At 39.8% G+C, this 24,670-nt stretch overlaps 1 protein-coding gene across 4 annotated transcripts in view; it reads left to right on the forward strand.

Moving 5' to 3' along the window:
- cfap57 (cilia and flagella associated protein 57) overlaps window positions 1-24,670 on the forward strand; it is a 93,311-nt gene that overhangs the window by 30,769 nt on the left and 37,872 nt on the right. For all 4 annotated transcript variants that reach the window (XR_011887975.1, XM_072273524.1, XM_072273526.1 and 1 more), the window contains 7 exons: window positions 1,932-2,097; window positions 3,225-3,338; window positions 17,962-18,174; window positions 18,738-18,911; window positions 19,849-20,010; window positions 22,877-23,032; window positions 23,947-24,040. Coding sequence is in view for 3 of the 4 variants with exons in the window: in XM_072273524.1 (XP_072129625.1) it covers window positions 1,932-2,097; window positions 3,225-3,338; window positions 17,962-18,174; window positions 18,738-18,911; window positions 19,849-20,010; window positions 22,877-23,032; window positions 23,947-24,040 (1,079 nt within the window). In the remaining variant the exon portion in view is untranslated. The remainder of the gene's footprint in view (window positions 1-1,931; window positions 2,098-3,224; window positions 3,339-17,961; window positions 18,175-18,737; window positions 18,912-19,848; window positions 20,011-22,876; window positions 23,033-23,946; window positions 24,041-24,670) is intronic.

The following is a 24,670-nucleotide window of genomic DNA, read 5'->3' on the forward strand; positions in this document are numbered from 1 at the left end:
GGCGAAAAGATGTATCTTACAACATTGGAAAGAGCTTAATGCTCCAACTACCTTTTTTTGGTTTTCTCAGACGATATTATGCTTGAATTTGGAGAAAATTAGAAGCAATCTTTATGATTCCTTACTTAGATTTGAACAGACCTGGAGATCTTTTATTCAATATTTTCATTTAATGTAATTTTTTTTTCTCCTCTTTTTTTTGCTTCATATTTATGTACCCTTATTGTTTTTTTTTACTGTTTTTAATGGAGGTCGGGATTGAGGACGTGATTTTAAGTTTTTTTAACTCTGCTTGGTTCCAAGTTAGCCCATTGCTTTGCTTTGCTTTTAGTTAGTTGCACGGTGGTTTTTTTTGGGTTTTTTTTTCTTTTTCTTTATTGATATATATATATATAAATTGGTATACTATTATGTTACCTTAGTATGTTATGTTTAAATTACATTGTTTGTATTATTTTTTTTGTATTAATATCTCCTGTAATTTTATTATATTCTAACAGTGTATTAGTGCCTATATGCCTTACCTTTTTGTATACTTATTCAATAAAAAGATTTAAAAAGAAAGAAAGCAAGGGAGATGATGTTGAGTACAGGGCTACGGTAGGAAACTTTGTCACATGATGTGAGCAGAATTATCTGCAGCTTAACGTGAAAAAAACTAAGAAGCTAAAGACCAGGGGGTCAGTGTGGACATGGTGGACGATTACAAATACCTGGGGATAACGAATTGACAATAAACTGGACTGGTCAAAGAACACTGAGGCTGTCTACAAGAAGGGTCAGAGCCGTCTCTATTTCCTGAGGAGACTGAGGTCCTTTAACATCTGCCGGATGATGCTGAGGATGTTCTACGAGTCTGTGGTGGCCAGTGCTATCATGTTTGCTGGGGCAGCAGGCTGAGGGTAGCAGACACCAACAGAATCAACAAACTCATTTGTAAGGCCAGTGATGTTGTGGGGATGGAACTGGACTCTCTCACGGTGGTGTCTGAAAAGAGGATGCTGTCTAAGTTGCATGCTATCTTGGTCAATGTCTCCCATCCACTACATAATGTACTGGGTGGGCACAGGAGTACATTCAGCCAGAGACTCATTCCACCGAGATGCAGCACAGAGCATCATAGGAAGTCATTCTTGCCTGTGGCCATCAAACTTTACAACTCCTCCTTTGGAGGGTCAGACACCCTGAGCCGATAGGCTGGTCCTGGATTTATTTCCTGGCATAATTTACATATTACTATTTAACTATTTATGGTTTTATTACTATTTATTATTTATGGTGTAACTGTAACAAAAACCAATTTCCCCCTGGGATCAATAAAGTATGACTATGACTACTATAATACACAGAAGACTTTGGGGGTGGTGTGGCATGCTATGGAACTGAAAGCTGGGAAAATCACACAAACAAGACCTTAGCAGGAAGAAGCTGGAATCTCCATATTCCCCTTCAATGTGACAGGTCTTCCCCGGGTTACAGGCACGTTTAGAGTTTGAGACCTCTGCCTTAACACGCCCATCTTAGTGCAAATGACATCAAGATAAATATTACTTGCTGTCTGATATCTCCCTGCATGACTAGTAGTGCTGGCACATGGAAATCTCACATGGTAAATGTCAGTACAAAAACCTGCCTTCAAGCTGTGAGCTGCACCTGCTCCTATTTCTTGTGTTTATGCTACAATGTGGAACTAAAATATGGTACTGGAATACTAAATACACCACTGTGTTTAGTATTCCAGTTTGAATAAAATTCTCTTTGGTATTGAATAAAACTATGTAATAAAATTTATAGACTTCGTCTGGAATAAAACAATCCATTGTTTAATATACTGTGAGCTAAATACCGTTATCACATGATTAGGTCTGGGTGAACTCCTTCCCAGTATTTTTTAAATAATTATTTTTATTTGTGTTTATTCTTTCTTCTAGTGCTTTGGAGCTTTATAAGGAGTTCCAGGAAGAGGCATACAGTGTTGCTTTGCACCCATCTGGTCTATTTATTCTTGTTGGATTTTCTGACAAGCTACGGCTTATGAATCTTCTAATTGATGATATCCGATCTTTCAAAGAATTCACAATTCGCAGCTGTCGAGAGGTCTGTATCCTATTGATGATGTTGTTAGAATAAAGTATGATATTAAAGATAATTTCTAACAAGTTATCTGTTTCCAACTTGTCTCAAAAGATCAATTCAATACAAAAAAATGGGATGGCTGAACAAGACAGATTTGTTTTTATTATAAGACTTGAATTTCCTTGGTCTTTTTTAATGATAAAATTAAAATCCGTGACTATTGTAATCTGTGTTTTTATACCATCATTTCTACCACTCAATTCTTTCCCTAATTTCAAGAATCACAAAACTCAAACAATATGCTGTCAACTAATTAACAAGAGTGATTTTAAGTAGCTTTGGTATATTCCGAATGAATTTTAATTAAGATCAGAACTGTACGTAGCCAAGTGTGACTTAACCAATGTTTCCATAGCTGCAACATGACATCCTAGTCAAGTCACTTGCATTGATATTTCATTATTTAGTGACGTATTTATTTCATTTCAAAAATAAAATTGCCCAGACATTTGCAATGCCTATTTTTCTCCCATCATTATTGGTTTCCCATAAGTACAGGAAAACATTGACTGCCGGTATACCCAGAAGGGATCCCCTTAAAACCCTGGACCCTTTACTGGAAAGGAAACATTTCCACTCCCTCAATTTGCAGATGGTTCAAGATAATGTGAAAATTCCATCATAGTGAGCATTACATTTCTGGGAAGACAGCTTTGTTCTGAGGGAATCCACATTGCCAGACAATTTTAGTGGCCAGTACTAAAGTGATGGATTCCAGGAGTCCAGGGTTATTCACCTTTTCCTTGGATCCTCACATTAATTTGCTCAGTAATGAAAGTAGTTGAACGTAGAATCAACAGGAGCCTTCGAGGTGCCAGGATAGTATGAAAAATATCATTGTTCTCTTCACAGTAAAATTTTATTGCCTGAAGTGATTCAGGGCAGATGCTGTGATTCATTCAGAATGCCACACTGTGCTGTGCTAACCAAGTTCTTGAGGATATATCATGCGGGCAATAAATGTCTATCCTTCTTTCACAACCCAGATCCTAACAAATAAATGAAATTAATAACTCAAATCATTTTGTCATTTGTAATCTACTGTACTCTTATTGTCATGGAACTTAATTTTTTCTGCTTTTTTTTAGTGTTCCTTCAGTCATGGTGGACACCTATTTGCTGTTGTAAATGGAAATGTTATTCATATTTATTCTACAACCGCATTTGAAAACCTGATTAATCTTAAAGGCCATAATGGAAAGGTGAGAATTGGGGCAATTATAGAATCTAGTAATTTTATTGATCTATGATCTTCTGTGGCTGCTGCCATGAAGATTTATGGATCTTTTAAACATAGTACATTTGTGAGACTTGGGAAATGAAATTCAGTATCAGTAAGTAGGGTTAAATCCAAATGAATATGCTATTCCTCTGCTCTGCAAAAATAATATAGTTTACAATAGATTAATAAACCACCAAGGGTAATTTCAGATTATGGACTCTCAGGTGGATATATACAATTAGACATATGTAAACTTTCATGTGAACGAATAAGGGCATTAAAAGTTATAGTTATTTCATTCAGTATACACATATTAAAATTATGTTGATAATGGTTATAGAAAAGGATATTAAGGATAATAATAATAGGAGCGATAAAGTAGATTTTAAATAGAAACAAAAACAAGTTATATTTACTATTGCTGCATATTCAGCTGCAATGTAATCACGGAAACAGAAAATTGAGGTGATGACTAACATTTCATCCATATTGAACAGTCCGAGAAACTACTCAGTTTCAATAAAATTGAGACATAGAGCCCAAGCACATAAAAGCCCAATGACATAAAGCCTTGGAGTGCACATCTCACTTGGTCCCTTAGCATTACCTCTTTCGTCAAGAAAGCTCAGCAGTGTTTTGGCATTCTGAGGAGATTAAGGCAAGTGAGCCTCCCCAACCCTGTTCTAACCACATTCTACCAGAGCACCATTGAGAGTGTCCTGATCAGCTGGTATGGGAATTGCAAGGTATCTGACCGTAGACCCTACAATGGATTGTGAGGACTGCTGAGAGAGTCATCAGGGTCTCCTTCTCCACTCCATCCAGGGCATATGTACATCAGAAACATTGCATTCACAGAGCCCTCGGCATTGTCAAGGACATCTCCCATCCATCCCACAATCTCTTTAACCTCCTAACATCAGATAGAAGGTACTGTAGTATAACAAGGACTGTTGTCTGGATAACAGCTTCTTTTCCCAGAATGTCAGACTTCTAAACACCTTGCTACCACCCAGTAAACATTATTTATGACAGCACCAGTAACTGTAATACTGTTGTTTATTTAACTCTATGTTGTACATGCACTTTATGTCAAATTGTACATCTACAGAATACTTTTTTTATTTGTTAATATTATTGTGTTAATTTTATTTTATGTGCTATATCTGATACATGTACTGTGTTTTACACCTTGGTCCCTGAAAAACATTATTTCATTTAGCTCTATACATGTGTATGGATAAATGAAAATAAACTTGAAGTTGAACCTGAACTTGAAAAACATCCTTTAATGACATTTGAAATCTCAAAAAAGTAGATATTTTAAGTGATATTAAATTCCTTTGTATTTTCTGCTAACCAAACTGCTCCTGTCTCAAGATTTATTCTTTATTAATTGGCTGTGCAACATTGATTATTTTAAATTTTCTACTGCCCTTACTCACTCAAGCCTACCCCCATGTGAATTTGCATTCTGTGCTTCCATCAAAAGCAGTCTGCAGTGGTGACCCTGAGCTCCCGGTCACCTATCATTTTATTGCTCTATCCCTCTCCCACTTTGACCTACGAGGGTGATTGATAAGTTCGTGGCCTAAGGTAGAAGGAGTCAATTTTAGAAAACCTAGCACATTTTGTTTTTCAACATAGTCCCCTCCTACATGTACACACTTAGTCCAGTGGTTGTGGAGCATACGGATCCCCTCTTTGTAGAAGTGTTCCACAGCAGCGGTGATTAATAAGTTTGTGGCCTGAGGTAGAAGGAGATGAGTTATACAGCTCTCGTTACATGCACGTGCAGTTCAACACTTTGAATGAAAATGCAGAATGTTTGAAGTTAATAACTCATCTCCGGCTACCTTAGGCCACGAACTTATCAATCACCCCTGCTGTGGACCACTTCTAGAGGTCCAAGACGCTGACTTCTACAAAGAAGGGATCTGTATGCTCCACCACCACTGGACTAAGTGTGTAAATCTAGGAAAAATAGATGTGCTAGGTTTTCTAAAATTGACTCCTTCTACCTTAGGCCACGAACTTATCAATAACCCCTTGTATTGGAAAAAGAGAACGGTCTCCAGCGGTATTTTATTTGAAGCAAGGAAGGCGGCGAGGCTGTAGCGTATTGGGTAGGTCATGACAGCTGAGATCGGCCCCGCGGTTTGTTCATCCTGCAGCATGTGGGAAATCAGGGATACTTCCAGTGTCCCTGACGACTATGTGTGCAGGAAATGTGTCCAGCTGCGGCTTCTGGCAGACCGCATTGAGCAGCTGGAACTGCGATTGGATTCATACTGGAGCATCCATGATGCTGAGAAAGTTATGAATAGCATGTTCAGTGAGTTGGCCACACCGCAGGTAAAGACTACACAGGCAGAAAGGGAATGGGTGGCCACAAGACAGCGTAGCAGTAGGCAGGTAGTGCAGGAGTCCTCTGAGGTCATCTCCCTCCTAAACAGATATACTGTTTTGGATACTGTTGGGGGAGATGTCTCATCAGGGGAAGGCAGCAGCAGCCGAGTTCACGGCACCATGGCTGGCTCTGCGGCACAGGAGGGAAGGAAAAGGAGTGGGAGAGCTATAGTGATAGGGGATTCAATTGTAAGGGGAATAGATAGGCGTTTCTGTGGCCGCAAACGAGACTCCAGGAGGGTATGTTGCCTCCCTGGTGCAAGGGTCAAGGATGTCACTGAGCGGCTACAGGACATTCTGGAGTGGGAGGGTGAACAGCTAGAGGTCGTGGTGCACATAGGTACCAACGATATAGGTGAAAAAACAGGATGAGGTCCTACGAGGTGAATTTAGGGAGTTAGGAGATAAACTAAAAAGTAGGACCACATAGGTAATAATCTCTGGATTACTACCAGTGCCACGTGCTAGTCAGAGTAGAAATAGGAGGATATTTCAGATGAATACATGGTTTGAAACATGGTGCAAGGGGGAGGGATTCAAATTTCTGGGACACTGGAACCAGTTCTGGAGGAGGTGGGACCAGTACAAACAGGACGGTCTGCACCTGGGCTGGACTGGAACCAATGTCCTAGGGGAAGCATTTGCTACTGTTGTTCAGGAGGATTTAAACTAATGTGGCAGGGGGATGGGAACAAGTGCAGAGAGACAGAGGGGTGTAAAATGAGGGTAGAAGCAAAAGGTAGTAAGGTGAAAAGTAAAAGTGGCAGGCAGGCAAATTCAGGGCAAAAATCAAAAAGGGCCACTTTTCAACATAATTGTAAAAGGGCTAAGAGTGTTGTAAAAGCAAGCCTGAAGGCTTTGTGTGTCAATGCAAGGGACATTCGTAACAAGGTGGATGAATTGAAAGTGCAGAGAGTTATTAATGAATATGATATAGTTGGGATCACAGAGGCATGGCTCCAGGGTGGCCAAGGATGGGAGCTCAACATTCAGGGATATTCAATTTTCAGGAGGGATAGACATGAAAGAAAAGGAGGTGGGGTAGCATTGCTGGTTAGAGAGGAGATTAACGCAATAGAAAGGAAGGACAGTAGCCGGGAGGATGTGGAATCGGTATGGGTAGAGCTGCATAATGCTAAGGGGCAGAAGACGCTGGTGGGAGTTGTGTACAGACCACCTAACAGTAGTAGTGAGGTTGGGGATGGCATTAAACATGAAATTAGAAATACATGCAATAAGGGAACAGCAGTTATAATGGGTGACTTCAATCTACATATAGATTGGGTGAACCAAATTGATAAGGCTGCTGAGGAAGAGGAATTCTTGGAATGTATGCAGGATGGTTTTCTGAACCAACATGTCGAGGAACCAACTAGAGAGCAGGCCATTCTAGACTGGGTATTGAGCAATGAGGAATGGTTAATTAGCAATCTTGTCGTGAAAGGCCCCTTGGGTAAGAGTGACCATAATATGGTGGAATTCTACTAAGATGGAGAGTGACATAGTTAATTCAGAAACAAAGGTTCTGAACTTAAAGAAGGATAACTTTGAAGGTATGAGACGTGAATTAGCTAAGGTAGACTGGCAAATGATACTTAAAGGATTGACGGTGGATATGCAATGGCAAGCATTTAAAGATCGTATGGATGAACTACAACAATTGTTCATCCCAGTTTGGCAAAAGAAGAAACCAGGGAAGGTAGTGCACCTGTGGCTGACAAGGGAAATTAGGGATAGTATCAACTCCAAAGAAGAAACATACAAATTAGCCAGAAAAAGCGACACACCTGAGGACTGGGAGAAATTCAGAGTCCAGCAGAGGAGGACAAAGGGCTTAATTAGGAAAGGGAAAAAAGATTATGAGAAGAAACTGGCAGGGAACATAAAAACTGACTGTAAAAGCTTTTATAGATATGTGAAAAGAAAAAGATTGGTTAAGGCAAATGTAGGTCCCTTACAGTCAGAAACAGGTGAATTGATCATGGGGGACAAGGACAGGGCCGGCCAATTGAATAACTACTTTGGTTCTGTCTTCAATAAGCAGGACATAAATAATCTTTCGGAAATAGTAGGGGACAGAGGGTCTAGTGAGATAGAGGAGCTGAGGGAAATACATGTTAGTAGGGAAGTGGTGTTGGTAAATTGAAGGGATTAAGGGCAGATAAATCCCCAAGGCCAGATGGTCTGCATCCCAGAGTGCTTAAGGAAGTAGCCCAAGAAATAGTGGATGCATTAGTGATAATTTTTCAAAACTCTTTAGATTCTGGACTAGTTCCTGAGGATTGGAGGGTGGCTAATGTAACCTCGCTTTTTAAAAAAGGAGGGAGAGAGAAACCGGGGAATTATAGACCGGTTAGCCTGACATCGGTGGTGGGGAAAATGCTAGAGTCAGTTATCAAAGATGTGATAACAGCACATTTGGAAAGCAGTGAAATCATCGGTCAAAGTCAGCATGGATTTGTGAAAGTAAAATCATGTCTGACGAATCTCATAGAATTTTTTGAGGATGTAACTACTAGAGTGGATAGGGAAGAACCAGTGGATGTGGTATATTTGGATTTTCAAAAGGCTTTTGACAAGGTCCCACACAGGAGATTAGTGTGCAAACTTAAAGTACACAGTATTGGGGGTATGGTATTGATGTGGATAGGGAATTGGTTGGCAGACAAGAAGTAAATAGTGGGAATAAACGGGACTTCTTAAGAATGGCAGGCAGTGACTAGTGGGGTACCGCAAGGATCAGTGCTGGGACCCCAGTTGTTTACAATGTATATTAATGACTTAGACGAGGGAATTAAATGCAGCATCTCCAAGTTTGCGGATGACATGAAGCTGGGCAGCAGTGTTAGCTGTGAGGAGGATGCTAAGAGAATGCAGGGTGACTTGGATAGGTTAGCTGAGTGGGCAAATTCATGGCAGATGCAATTTAATGTGGATAAATGTCAGGTTATCCACTTTGGTGGCAAAAACAGGAAAACAGATTATTATCTGAATGGTGGCCGATTAGGAAAAGGGGAGGTGCAGCAAGACCTGGGTGTCATTATACACCAGTCATTGAAAGTGGGCATGCAGGTACAGCAGGCGGTTGAAAAGGCAAATGGTATGCTGGCATTCATAGCAAGAGGCTTCGAGTACAGGAGCAGGGAGGTACCACTGCAGTTGTACAAGGCCTTAGTGAGACCACACCTGGAGTATTGTGTGCAGTTTTGGTCCCCTAATCTGAGGAAAGCCATCCTTGCCATAGAGGGAGTACAAAGAAGGTTCACCAGATTGATTCCTGGGATGGCAGAACTTTCATATGATGAAAGACTGGATTGACTAGGCTTATACTTACTGGAATTTAGAAGATTGAGGGGGGATCTTATTGAAACGTATAAAATTCCAAAGGGATTGGACAGACTAGATGCAGGAGGATTGTTCCTGATGTTGGGGAAGTCCAGAATGAGGGGTCACAGGTTAAGGATAAAGGGGAAGGCTTTTTAGGACCGAGATGAGGAAAAGCTTCTTCACACAGAGAGTGGTGAATCTGTGGAATTCTCTGCCACAGGAAACAGTTGGGCCCAATTCATTGGCTATATTTAAGAGGGAGTTAGATATGGCCCTTGTGGCTAAAGGGATCGGGGGTATGGAGGGAAGGCAGGTACAGGGTTCTGAGTTGGATGATCAGCCATGATCGTACTGAATGGCGGTGCAGGCTCGAAGAGCCGAATGGCCTACTCCTGCACCTATTTTCTATGTTTTTCTATGTATCTGTACATCTGAGGAACAGTCTCTCATCTTCCATCTGCAGTTAATGTAGAATTTGACAATTTCAGGCAATCACTTTGTTTTAACTTCTCCATAAATGTGGCTGCACCTCTATATTTAAATGTATTTCCTTTTTTAACTTCTCTTCATAACTACTGTTTTTTCAGGCAATATTAACTTGACAGTTCTGGTTTGTATATCAAAAAGTCAGAGTGTTATACAGTATGGAAACAGGCCTTTCAGCCCAACTTGTACCTGTGTTCGACCCATATCCCTCTAAACCTTTCCTACATATGTAACTATACAAATGTATTTTAAATGTCATAATTGTACCTATTTCTACCACTTTCTCTGGCAGCTCATACAACATATCCACCACCCTCTGTGTGGAAAAAGTTGTCCCTCAGGTCCCCTTTAATTTTGTCTCCTCTCACCTTAAACCTCTGCTGTCAAGTTGGAAAGTGGATGAAGGGAAGGCAGTGGATATTGTCTACATGGATTTCAGTAAGGCCTTTGACAAGGTCCCACATGGGAGGTTAGTTAGGAAAATTCAGTCGCTAGGTATACATGGAGAGGTGGTAAATTGGATTAGACATTGGCTCAATGGAAGAAGCCAAAGAGTGGTGGTAGAAAGTTGCTTCTCTGAGTGGAGGCCTGTGACTAGTGGTGTGCCACAAGGATCAGTGCTAGGTCCATTGTTATTTGTCATCTATATCAATGATCTGGATGATAATGTGGTAAATTGGATCAGCAAATTTGCTGATGATACAAAGATTGGAGGTGTAGTAGACAGTGAGGAAGGTTTTCAGAGCCTGCAGAGGGACTTGGACCAGCTGGAAAAATGGGCTGAAAAATGGCAGATGGAGTTTAATACAGACAAGTGTGAGGTATTGCACGTTGGAAGGACAAACCAAGGTAGAACATACAGGGTTAATGGTAAGGCACTGAGGAGTGCAGTAGAATAGAGGGATCTGGGAATACAGATACAAAATTCCCTAAAAGTGGCGTCACAAATAGATAGGGTCGTAAAGAGAGCTTTTGGTACATTGGCCTTTATTAATCAAAGTATTGAGTATAAGAGCTGGAATGTTGTGATGAGGTTGTATAAGGCATTGGTGAGGCCGAATCTGGAGTATTGTGTTCAGTTTTGGTCACCAAATTACAGGAAGGATATAAATAAGGTTGAAAGAGTGCAGAGAAGGTTTACAAGGATGTTGCCGGGACTTGAGAAACTCAGTTACAGAGAAAGGTCGAATAGGTTAGGACTTTATTCCCTGGAGCGTAGAAGAATGAGGGGAGATTTGATAGAGGTATATAAAATTATGATGGGTATAGATAGAGTGAATGCAAGCAGGCTTTTTCCACTGAGGCAAGGGGAGAAAAAAACCAGAGGACATGGGTTAAGGGTGAGGGGGGAAAAGTTTAAAGAGAACATTAGGGGGGGCTTCTTCACACAAGAGAGAGTGGTGGGAGTATGGAATGAGCTGCCAGACGAGGTGGTAAATGTGGGTTCTTTTTTAACATTCAAGAATAAATTGGACAGATACATAGATGGGAGGTGTATGGAGGGATATGGTCCGTGTGCAGGTCAGTGAGACTAGGCAGAAAATGGTTCGGCACAGCCAAGAAGGGCCAAAAGGCCTGTTTCTGTGCTGTAGTTTCTATGGTTTCTAAGTTTTAGACTACCCTACCATGGAAATAGACCTTATTCACTCTCTTCATAATTTTATATTCCTCTGGTAATTTCTACACACAAGCTTCTATGGTCCAGGAAAAAAACACAGTTTATCCTGTCTCTCCTTATGACTTATGATCTTCAGGCCTGGTAACATCCATGTGAACCTTTCCTGAACCATTTCCAGCTTAATGACATCCTTCCTATAGTTCTGCAACCAGAACAGCACGTAATACTCCAGTTGTGGTCTTATCAATGTCTTGTACAGTTGTAACATGACATCCCAATTCTTGTACACAATGCCCTGATGTGCCAAATGCCTTCCCTGCCTATCTGTGTTGCCACTTTCAGGGAATTATGTACTTGTAACTGTTAGCTCCCTCTGGTCTACAACACTTCAAGGCACTGTCATTTGCTGTGTAAGTTCTGTCTGAGTTTAACTTACCAAAATGCAGCACTTCACATTTGTCCAAGTTAAATTCCATTTGCTATACCTTGGCCCACTAGGCATCACAGAGATTCCTTCTGTTCTCTTCACTTCTCCTACATGCATCTTAAAACATGTTTTTTTTTAAGTAATCACTTTACTTATTCTAATAATTGATCTGAAATGTTGACTGCATGTATGCTGGAAATTCTCCTAGCCAGAGGTTCTAAAAATACTCAAAGTCAAAAATGATATTTTGTGTAACAATGGCTATCTTAAGTTCAAAGTTCATAGTACATTTATTACCAAAATATATATACTGTATTCAATCTTGAGATACAGCATGGTAGCGTAGAGGTTAGCACAATGCTTTACAGTTACAGCAACCCGGATTTAATTCACGCAGCTGCCTGTAAAGGGTTTGTGCGTTCTCCATGTGACTGCGTGGGTTTTCTCTGGGTGCTACGGTTTCCTCCCACAGTCATTAACTGGTGGTAGGTTAATTGGTCATTGTAAATTACCCCACGATTAGTCTAGGATTAAATTGGGGGTTACTGGTTGGCTTGGCCGGAAGCTCGGAGTTTTCGGACGGATGGACTCAGGGTCGGCTGAGGTCGGCTGCTTCCAAGGTATCGGCAAGTTGATGATGCCTGGAGGTTTATGGCAGGGAGTTTCTCCCTTTTGCCACCTGCTGTCGGGGACTCGGGAGTCGATCGACTCGGGACTTTGAGGCTTTTTTTTACCATGCCCATGGTCTGTTCTTTATCCAATTATGGTATTGCTTTGCACTGTTGTAACTATATGTTATAATTATGTGGTTCTGTCAGTGTTAGTCTTTGGTCTGTCCTGTTTTCTGTGATATCACTCCGGAGAAACATTGTATCATTTCTTAATGCATGTATGCATTTCTAAATGACAATAAAAGAGGACCGAGTGTTCTCATAATCTAACAAAAGCCTGATCGCTACAGCCCAACAACTGCACCCGAACCTGGCGGTGTGGAACTCAAGATTCCTGCATTTCCCGCTCCAGTAGCAGCAGGAAGCGAGGGAGACTGGTCAAACGCAGGCCGATGGCATTTGTTTTCTGCTCTTGCTTCCTACGATTTTAATCTTGTTCAATGCTTTAATTCAGGTGGAGTAATGGAGCCAATCATGGGTTCATGTTCCATCATCAGGAATTGATGCAGCCAACCCCAGCAAAGGCCGCCCTAGCCGTAGCTGCACACTCCGCTCTCATCCTCAGCGAATACCCTAGGAGATCGCAAAAGTTTAGTCTACTCTAAAATATGTCTTTATAAGGAAAATTACTGGTTGCAATCAATCATCAGTTCAGAAAAGGTATATCTCAAAGAAGAAAAGGAAGACTTCTTGACCAACTTCTTCTTGGTCATACTTCTTGACCAACTTCTTGATACAGTTGGTGGCAGTGTCTTTCTCCAACAGTATCCACCAAGGTGGAACCACTCTAGCTTGATCCTAGTTATCAGTCCAGTCATAGAGAATTACTTGTAGACTCTTCTTTCTCTAATACTACTGCTATCTCTGTATTCCAGGAATTAATCCTTGCCTGTGGCCCACTTCTAATCTACATGAAGCTCCTCAATAATATAAAAAAGTAGTGAGGTAGTGATCATGGGTTCAATGTCCATTCAGAAATCAGATGGAAAAGGGGAAGAAGAAGAAGAAGAAAAAGCTTTGAGAGTGTGCATTCAGGCTCCTGTACCTTTTTCCCGATGGTAACGATGAGAACAAGGCATGACCTATGTGATGGGGGTACTTCATGATGGATACTGTCTTTTTGAGGCATTGCTTTTTGAAGATGTCGTGGATGCTACAAAGGCTAGTGCCCATGATGGAGCTGAAAAAGTTTACAACTCTCTGCAGGTTATTTTAATCCTGTACATTTCCTCCTCCCCCCATACTAGACAATGATGCAGCCTGTTAGAATGCTCTCCAAGATACATCTGTAGATATTAGCGAGTGACTTTGGTAACATACTAGATACTTGTCAATATTCAGTACTGGAAAAGCAGAAATTTGTTGCAATGAAATATTACAGTAATAGCAGCTGATGGCTTTGATTCCCAGCATAAACTCTATCCTTTTATCACTGATGCCATCCTTTTCTCTGGCAACTTTGAGATTGAGTATTCAAAGTTCAAAATAAAATTTGTTATCAGAGTGCATACATGTCTAGAGGAATAGAGTATAGGAGCAGGGATGTGATGTTGAGGCTCTATAAGGTGCTGGTGAGACCTCACTTGGAGTACTTTGGGCAGTTTTGGTCTCCTTATTTAAGAAAGGATGTGCTGACGTTGGAGAAGGTACAGAGAAGATTCACTAGAATGATTCCAGGAAGGAGAGGGTTAACATATGAGGAACGTTTGTCCGCTCTTTTGTATTCCTTGGAGTTTAGAAGAATGAGGGGAGACCTTCTAGAAACATTTCGAATGTTGAAAGGCATGGACAGAGTGGATGTGGCAAAGTTGTTTCCCATGATTGGGGAGTCTAGTACGAGAGGGCATGACTTAAGGATTGAAGGGCGCCCATTCAGAACAGAAATACGAAGAAATTTTTTTAGTCAGAGGGTGGTGAATCTATAGAATTTGTTGCCACGGGCAGCAGTGGAGGCCAAGTCATTGAGTGTATTTAAGGCAGAGATTGATAGGTATCTGAGTAGCCAGGGCATCAAAGGTTATGGTGAGAAGGCGGGGGAGTGGGACTAAATGGGAGAATGGATCAGCTCATGATAAAATGGCGGAGCAGACTCGATGGGCCGAATGGCTGACTTCTGCTCCTTTGTCTTATGGTCTAATGGTCTTATGTCACCACATACAACCCTGAGATTCTTTTTCTATGAGCATACTTAGCAAATCTATAGAACAGTAACTGTAGATTATAAACAAGCTGCAAATGCAGATATAAATAAATAGCAATAAATAACGAGCATGAAATAACAACATAAAAGAGTCCTTAAATGGGTGTAGCTATCCCCTTTTTGTTCAAGGGCCTGATGGCTGAGGGATAGTAACTCTCCTTGAACCTAGTGTTGTGAAACATCAGGCACTTATACCTTCTACCTGATGGCAGCGTAAAAAGGGCATGGCTTGGGTGGTGAGGATCTTTGATTATGGATACTGCTTTTCTACAGTAACGTTTCATGTAGATGTACTCAATGGTTGGGAGGGTTTTACCCATGATGTACTGGCCCAAATCCACTACCTTTTGTAGGATTTTATAGGATTCACATTGGTGGCATAATTGATTTTGATAGAAACTTCAAACCATATGTGTATTCCACCTCAAATGAAAATATGGTCCAATTCTATGTTTGCCACATTTCATGTGCAATTGATATACTCATCCGGGCCTTTTATTCTAACAGAATTAGACTTGCCAGTGCAATTCTGGCAGGACTCCTGTGTCCTACCATCTATAAACTTAAGGTAATCCAAAACACTGTGTAGCCTAAACCTGTGCTCGCAACACTCCAGGAACAACTCAGTTTAGAAATTCTCATGCTTGGTTTCAGATTCATCTCTGTACTTTTGTCCAGCACAATAGCACTTAGATATCTTGAGTCCTATGCTCCTTAAAATCCTCTCTCTGATCCTCATTTTTGTCATTTACCCTAGGTGACTAGGTTTCAATTTTTTTTCTTATTATGTTCATGTGGACCAGATTGATTCAGTCTGTCACATTCATTGTGTTATGTACATCCAAATTGCTGTATCAGTAGGGGCTTACACCAATTTCAGAGGTGGAACTTCTATCATTTTAGTGAAGATTGAAAGTCATAATGATTGAATTAGGTTCACCACATGAGGTACAGTGCTTATAAAAAGTATTCACTCCCCTTGGAAGTTTTCATGTTTTATTGTTTTACAACATTGAATCACAGTTGATTTAATTTGGCTTTTTTGACACTGATCAACAGAAAAAGACTCTTTTGTGTCAAAAGTGAAAACAAATCTCTACAAAGTGATCTAAATTAATTACAAATATAAAATACAAAATAATTGATTGCATATGTATTCACTCCCTTTAATATGACACCCAATCATCACTGGTACAGTCAATTGGTTTTAGAAGTCACACAATTAGCTAAATGAATATCTGTTTTTGGAGATGTGTGCAGACAAGGTGTTTCAACTGATTATAGTAAAAATACACCTATATCTGGAAGGTCCAACTGTTGGTGAGTCAGTATCCTGCAAAAATACCATGAAGACAAAAGAACACTCCAAGCAACTGTGCGTAAAGGTTTTTGAAAAGCACAAGTCAAGAGATGGGTACAAGAAAATGTCCAAGACACTGAATATCCCTTGGAGTACAGTTAAGTCAATCATCAAGAAATGGAAAGAATATGGCAGAGTTGTAAATCAGACTAGAGCAGCCCATTCTAAAAAAACTGAGCGACCATGCAAGAAGGGGACTAAGTGAGGGAGGCCACCAAGAGACCTGTGACAGCTCTGGAAGAGTTACAAACTTCAGTGGCTGAGATGGTAGAGTCTGTGCATACAACAACTGTTGCCCAGGTACTTCACCAGTTGCAACTTTATGGGAGTGTGGCACAGAGAAAGCCACTGTTGAAAAAGACTCACATGAAATCTTGCTTAACGTTTGCCAGAAGGCATGTGGGAGACTCTGAATTCAGCTGAAAGAAGGTTCTATGATCTGATGAAAACAAAATTCAGCTTTTTGGCCATTTGACTAAACGCTATGTTTGACGCAAGCCAAACACTGCACATCATCAGAAACACACCACCTCTACTGTGAAGCATGGTGGCAGCTGCATCATGCTGTGGGGATGCTTCACTGCAGCAGGCCCTGGAAAGCTTATGAAAATAGAGGAGAAAATGAATGCAGCAAGATGCAGGGAAATCATGAGAGAAGCATGATGCAGTCTGCAAAAGAACTATGACTTGGGAGAAGATTTGTTTTCCAGCATAACAATGACCTCAAGCATAATTGAATTGAATTGACTTTATAACTTACATCCTTCATATACATGAGAAGTAAAAATATTTGTTACATCTCCATCTAAATGTAAAATGTGCAATTATAGTAATTTATAATAACTATTATGTACAACAGGATAGTCAATATAACATAGAAATACAGCTGTGTCAGCATGAATTAAGCAGACTGATGGCCTGGCGGAAGAAGCTGTCCCGGAGCCTGTTGTTCCTGGCTTTTATGCTGCGGTACCGTTTCCTGGATGGTAGCAGCTGGAACGGTTTGTGGTTGGGGTGACTTGGGTCTCCAATGATCCTTCAGGCCCTTTTTACACACCTGACTTTGTAAACGTCCTGAACAGTGGGAAATCCACATCTACAGATGCGCTGGGCTGTCCGCACCACTCTCTGCAGAGTCCTGCAGTTGAGGGAGGTACAGTTTCCATACCAGGCAGTGATGCAGCCAGTCAGGATGCTCTCAATTGTGCCCCTGTAGAAAGTTATTAGAATTTGGGGACCCATACCAAACTTTCTCAACCATCTGAGGTGAAAGAGGCGCTGTTGTGCCTTTTTCACCACACTGCTGGTATGTACAGACCACGTGAGATCCTCCGTGATGTTTATTCCGAGGAACTTAAAGCTGTTCACCCTCTCGACCCCAGATCCATTGATATCTAGGGGTTAGTCTGTCTCCATTCCTCCTGTAGTTCACAACTATCTTATTTGTTTTTAAGCCAAAGCTACACAGGAATGGCTTAAAAGCAATAAAGTTAATGTCCTGAGTTGGCCAAGTCAGAGTCCAGACCTCAATCTAATTGAGAATTTGTGACTGGACTTGAACAGGGCTGTTCACTCATGATCCCCATGCAATCTGACAGAGCTTGAGCAGTAAAGAAGAGTGGGGAAAAATTGTAGTGTCCAGATGTACAAAGTTAATAGAAAACAATCAACACAGACTCAAGGCTGTAATTGCTGCCAAAGGTGCATCTACTAAATACTGACTTAAAGGAGGTGAGTAATTATGCAATCAATTATTTTGTGTTTAATAATTGTAATAAATTTAGACCAATCTGTAGAAATTTGTTTTCACTTTGACATGAGAGTCTTTTCTGTTGATTAGTGTCGAAAAAAGCCAAAACAATAAAACATGAAAATTTCCAAGGAGTTGAATACTTTTTATAGGCACTGGCCTGTGCATGAAGACTGCTATTCCTATTCATTTATATTTAGAAAGCTGTGGGTCCAGTGTTGCTCCTTAAGTCTGCATCTGTCCAATATAAATAGTAAATCCTATAGCATTGTATCTGATTATAGTAAAACACATGGAACAATGTAAGCAGTTGAGAGATTACATACTGATACTGTTCATTTTCATCATCCTGCAGATTCGTGCTATTGCTTGGAATTCAGATGACAGTAAATTGGTTTCCTGCGGTATGGATGGCGCAGTATATGAATGGAATACACTCTCTGGAAAGCGAGAATCTGAATGTGTACTGAAGACCTGCAGTTATACTGGTATTAGTATCTCACCTGATGGGAAATGCATATTTGCAGTAGGATCTGATCGAACTTTGAAAGAAATTACTGACTCCCAGGTAAGTAGAATGAAGTGAAATGGAATTGCTGTTATATCATGTGGCTATTTGGCATCGAAAAACTGTTCTGTTCATAAATAAGTGAAATGTAGAAAATTTGGCCCAAATTCCCCAGAATATTGTTTAATATTTGTACATTAGTGCATAAAGCACTACATTCTCTTTGCACTATTTTTGATGCATAAGTATGAATGGGGTAATAATGATTCATGCATGCATCTGCATTATAATTTGAGCATCACCAATGCAAGAAGCATAATTTAAATTTTGATTCTAAGAAAGGAAGTGCATGAGGTTCAAAGAAAGAATGTTAGAAGCAGTATATTAATTTAATATATCAGCAAGATCATATAGTTTACTCTTCTGTGTGAAGTTTTGTTGAATTGTTGAATATTCCTAAATGGTATACTTCAACACCAATATTAGCAATTCTCAACTTATTAAACAACCAAAATTAAGAGTTTTTTTTCTGGTTGATACTTTGTCCTTAACAAATTAGCATTGTTTCCATTTTTGGATCTCCCATAATCATTATCTTCTTTTTTTTGCTTCCACCCATCCAGATTATTCGTGAATATCCATCATATGATGTTGCATATACCTCCATTGTTTTATCACGTTCTGGGCGGATGTTGTTTGTTGGCACTGCCAATGGAACAGTACGAAGTATGAAAGTCCCACTGTCTATAAAGCAGGAATGGAATGAATATGAGGCACACAGTGGGCCAATTACTAAGGTGTAGTAGTGATTTTATGTATAAGCTATAATGCAACCAGCAATCTGGATATTATATTATATTCTTAGTCTTACTCTTATTTTTAATGTATCTCAATCTCAAGTTCAAGTTTATTGTAATTTCAACCATGTACATGTATACTGCCAAAAGAAACAATGTTCCTCCAGACCAATACATAAGTACTGTTGCTTATGTAAAGACTAGATTATAATTTCCTACATATTATCAAATAATCTTATTCCAATATGAGCAAAAGCAGATTGTGCTATATTTTGCAATTCCACTGTGGCTATGTAGAAGAGAGCAAGTGTATTTTTTTCTGATGAATGTTAAACTTCATGTTTTGTCCTGAAAATTCCTTCAGGAAGCAAGTGTCTTATAAGAATAGTTTTTGCAAAATTACACAATAATGTAAATATAGCATTAACAATGATTTTGCAGGTGATTAAAATGACCTGGCTCAACTTACAATCAGTTGTTCTTGGACTTGATTGGCCTTTTAATAACATTTTCAGCTGATGTACAGAAAAACGTTTAAAACAACGTTATCAAAATGCTTTTGTTTTGCACACATATAATTATTACAGTATACATATCCTGATTTTAATTCTGTTATATGTCACCTATTGCATTAAAATTGCTCCATCATTTTTCACTTGCCTATTCATTTTTTTCACTTCTTCCATTGCCAGCAACACACCGCGATCCAGAATCTGCATCTTCTTGTGTCAATATTAATTGCCTTGTCATCAACCAGGAACCTAATTTCAAAATAGCTACCCTCACATGAACACACATCAGTTGAAATATAATGAGACCCACAGTTTCTCCAATTTTTTCCTAAATATTAACATTTTTTTCTCAACAAAGTCTTCTCTTCAAAATCCTCGGAAGACATCTTCTATCTTGTTATAGCCAGTCCTTCTTCTCCCCACAGATGGCCATTACTTATGACGACCAGTACTTGCTGACGGTTTCAGAAGATTCATGTCTTATGATCTGGAAGATTACTGATAAAGAGGGAAGGGTGCTGAAACAAGATAAGGGACTTGGTCATTCAGAAGAAATCCTGATCACGAAGTCAGATCTGCTAGAGAAGGTGATGTATTGGCTATAAATATTGATGACTATAAATGCAAAAGCTATAAAGAATTATGTAAAATGAATGTAACTTTTAGATTTTATTCCTATGGTTTGCCACACAATTTTAAAAGATTAACAGGAAAAAGGTAATGTTTATCCAAATAGTCATAAATTCATGCCAATGTTATTATGACACCAACCCTCCAACAAATTGCCAAACTTGACTATTTCTAAAACCCTAACATAACCTTCAAGATTTTTTATTATCCCCTGACTGACGTCTCAGATATCTGCCAGTGACCACCAGCTCCTCAGCCCCATGCAATGTCCCCGCTGACCTGGACCCAAACCTAGCCCTTTTCTCTTCTAGATTTTGGACCATATGTCATGAAATTCTTTGAGCAAATTTTGCAAAGGCATGCACTTTGTAAAAAAAAATACAGAAGCAGCTGTTCAATGCAATAATTTTTATGTCCTGTAGGTGCAGCCAATTGAATGTACAGTACTTTCAGGCATTGGGATACTCTTCTCAAAGTTCTTGACATATTGACACCTTCAATACCAAGTTTATTATCCTGAAGATTGTTAATTATATATTTTTGTTTGAAATTTACAACCAGATTGCAGGGTTAATTGTATTATTTTTGATTTTTAATTCAAATTGTTAATTACATTGTACCAAAAATCTTTAAGACATTCAGCAAAGTGTTTTGTCCTCTGTATCATAAACCACTTTAAATAACATTTACAATATAATAATAAACATAATTGTCCTTATAGTTTATTTTTTCCGTTATAATACCTCAAACTCATTCTCACTGGCTCCTCATGAACACTACCTTCAATAATAATTTTAAGCCTAAACATATTGCCTGTACTAGTGGAGGGTATCTAATTCATCCACATCCCCATGTGACACAAAAATTATGATAAAACATCCGTGCTCCAGAATATGGCTTTTAAGAGCATGACAGCTTTGCTTAATAGTCAGTTAAAGTAACAACTTAAAGATTGCACTTTAGCTAAAAGTAGCTAATTTACACTCTAGGCTTATTAACTTCTCTGCACCAAACAGAAAATCCAGGTGAGAGCAACAGAGAGGTAATGCCCTCAATGTAAAGAAAAGGGACAGTGTATCAAAGAAGACTGATGAGAAAGAGTAAAAATGGAAGAGAAGAGAGATAAAAATCTGTAAAGACTAATGTAACAAGGATTAAAAAAAAAGAAATGATAGTCAATGACTGAGGAAACATAAACATTTTAAAACAATGGCTTTCTATCTACTAGTAAATATATCTTCCCATCTTGTCTTACCTTCTTTGTGCTATTTTGTGTGCGACCTGGCTATTCTATTTTGTTCATTCTGCTATTTATTCATTGACTGAATTTATTCATTCAAGTTAGTAAATTTGCTGATGACACAAAGGTTGGGGGTGTTGTGAATAGTGTGGAGGGCTGTCAGAGTTTACAGCAGGACATCAATAGGATGCAAAACTGGGCTGAGAAGTGGCAGATGGAGTTCAAGCCAGATAAGTGTGAGGTGGTTCATTTTGGTAGGTCAAATATGATGGCAGAATATAGTATTAATGGTAAGACTCTTGACTGTGTGGAGGATCAGAGGGATCTTGGGGTCCGAGTCCATAGGACACTCAAAGCTGCTGCGCAGGTTGACTCTGTGGTTAAGAAGGCATACGGTGCATTGGCCTTCATCAGCTGTGGGATTGAGTTTAAGAGCTGAGAGGTAATGTTACAACTATGTAGGACCCTGCTCAGACCCCACTTGGAGTACTGTGCTCAGTTCTGGTCACCTCACTTCAGGAAGGATGTGGAAACTATAGAAAGGGTGCAGAGGAGATTTACAAGGATGTTGCCTGGATTGGGGAGCATGCCTTACGAGAATAGGTTGTGTGAGCTTGGCCTTTTCTCCTTGGAGCGACAGAGGATGAGAGGTGACCTGATAGGGGTGTATAAGATGATGAAAGGCATTGATCATGTGGACAGTCAGAAGCTTTTTCCCAGGGCTGAAATGGCTAACACGGGAGGGCACAGTTTTAAGGTGCTTGGAAGCAGGTGCAGAGGAGATGTCAGGGGTTAAGTTTTTTACGCATAGAGTAGTGAGTGCGTGGAATGGGCTGCCGGCGATGGTGATGGAGGCAGATACGATAGGGTCTTTTAAGAGACTCCTGGATAGGTAAATGGATCTTAGAAAAATAGAGGGCTATGGGTAACCCTAGGTAATTTCTAAAGCAACTACATGTTCAGCACAGCATTGTGGGCCGAAGGGCCTGTATTGTGCTGTAGTTTTTCTATGTTTCTATGCTGATCATTGAGTATCATGTGAGTTAACTGCATTAGCTTTCATTCTCATTCATTCTTCATATACAATGGAATTACCTGTAATGCCATGAAAAAAGAACATGGTTTTCCATTGTATGATCCTAATTAACATAATTTTGTCTAAAACTTTTGCTTTCTATATCTAATCCTGCATTAACCTCTATTTATTCATTGTCTATTCTCGCTGAACTACAGTCTCCACATTCCCCAACACATAAATATTAAAATTCTTCTATTTATATTTAAATTTCTTATTGGCCTTTACCTCACCCCAAACATTCCAACTTTCAATTTTAAATGAGCTACACACTTGCACCAATGCATGGTTGAAAACCCATCAATAGAACTGATAATTTAGTGTATGCATTTGTATTACTGACAAATATACTCCAGGTTTAATCCCAAGCCCCTTGCTTGCTGGAGACAAGGCACAGGAAGAGAAAAAATGCTGGAAGTTCATATTTCTGTTTGGTGTTGGTGTCACTGGTAGAATTTGTGATCAAGGTTAATCTGACAGCAGAAAAATATTTAATCTTTTTTAACAGAATCAATTAACAGTGGAGTTGAAAAGCCGTGTTGAGGAACTGAAGATGGAGAATGAATATCAACTCAGACTGAAGGACATGAATTATAATGATAAAATCAAAGAATTAACTGAGAAATTTATTCAGGAAATGGAAGTTCTGAAAACAAAAAATCAGGTAGGTAACGAAACAGGGAGCTAAAATCGAGGCCAGAAAAAATCCTTGAAGAATATTTGTTGCTTAAATTCCTTTAACTTTGACACAGGACACCTGTTTGGTTGAATAATATGTACGAATATGGAATGATTATGGTAGATATTCCACCTTGTTTGATTAAGCATAATGTAAGAAGCAGGACACAATGCATACTCACGATCTCCCAGTGGCCACCCATTTCAATTCTCTCTTCCCATTCCCACACTGACATATCTGTTTCTTCAACTGCCACAGTGAGGCCAAACCCAAGTTGGAGGAGCAATATCTCATATTCCATCTTGGTAGTCTCCAACTTGATGACATGAACATTGATTTCTCCAACTCCTGTAACCACTGCCCACTGTCCCCACCCCCATCACTTTTACTGTTTCTCCCCACATCCCACTGCGCTCTCACCCCTTCTCTTTTCCTCCATGTCTCTCATGACTTGCCCGTTATTTCTATCTGGGTCCCCACCTTTTTCCTTTATTCTATGGTCCACTGTCCTCTCCTAATAGATTACTTTTCCTTGAGCCCTCTATCACTTCCCAGCTCTTCCCTTCCCACTCAACTCCTTCCCCTTCTTATTTTGGCTTCTGCCCCCTTTCTTTCCAGTTCTGATGAGGGGGTTTGGCCCAAAGCATTGACTGTTTATTTCCTTCCATAAATGCTGCCTGATTTTCTGAGTTTCTCCAGCAGTTTGTGGGTGTTGCTCATGATGCGTAGCCGACTCGCCATTACACATTCAGTGCAAATGATCAAGGTCACAATTCAATTCCACTGACTCTTCAACAAAATCATTAGAGAAGATATATAACACTTGAGACCTGAGATATGTTAACCATTGATTATTAAATCAATACCTCAAAATAATGAAATATTGTGATTTGCTACAGGTTCTGAAGACTGAGAAAGATAAAGTCGAGGTAAAACATAAGGAGGATACAGTGATGATTCTGGATAACCACTCCAAAGAAATTGAGGAGTTAGGTAAATTGCCTAGTGCATTTTTTAATCATAATGTCTTTAAAGCCAAACAGACTGCTAATTAATCAATCAGTAAATGGCAGACATACACTCAGTAGCTACTTTATTAGGTACATCTGCTTGTTAATGCAAATATTTCATCAGCCATTCATGTGGCAGCAATTCAATGCATAAGAGCATTGTTAGTGATAATGATTGTTGGTGCCAGATGGGGTGGTTTGAGTATCTCAGAGACTGCTGATCTCCTGGAATTTTCACAACTCCAGTGTCTAAAATTGATAGAGAATGGTGCAAAAAAAACCCCCAAAAAAACATCCAGTGAGCAGCATGAGGAAATCTGCAGACGCTGGAAATTCAAACAATACACACAAAATGCTAGTGGAACGCAGTAGGCCAGACAGCATCCATAGGAAGAAGCACAGTCGACGTTTCGGGCCAAGACCCTTCGTCAGGGCTAACTGAAAGAAGAGATAGTAAGAGATTTGAAAGTGGGAGGGGGAGGAGGAGATCCGAAATGATAGGAGAAGACAGGAGGGGGAGGGATAGAACTAAGAGCTGAAAAGTTGATTGGCAAAAGGGATACAAGGCTGGAGAAGGGAGAGGATCATGGGATGGGAGGCCTAGGGAGAAAGA

This window comes from Mobula birostris, chromosome 12 (assembly GCF_030028105.1).
Source record: "Mobula birostris isolate sMobBir1 chromosome 12, sMobBir1.hap1, whole genome shotgun sequence".
Taxonomy (NCBI): Eukaryota; Metazoa; Chordata; class Chondrichthyes; order Myliobatiformes; family Myliobatidae; genus Mobula; species Mobula birostris.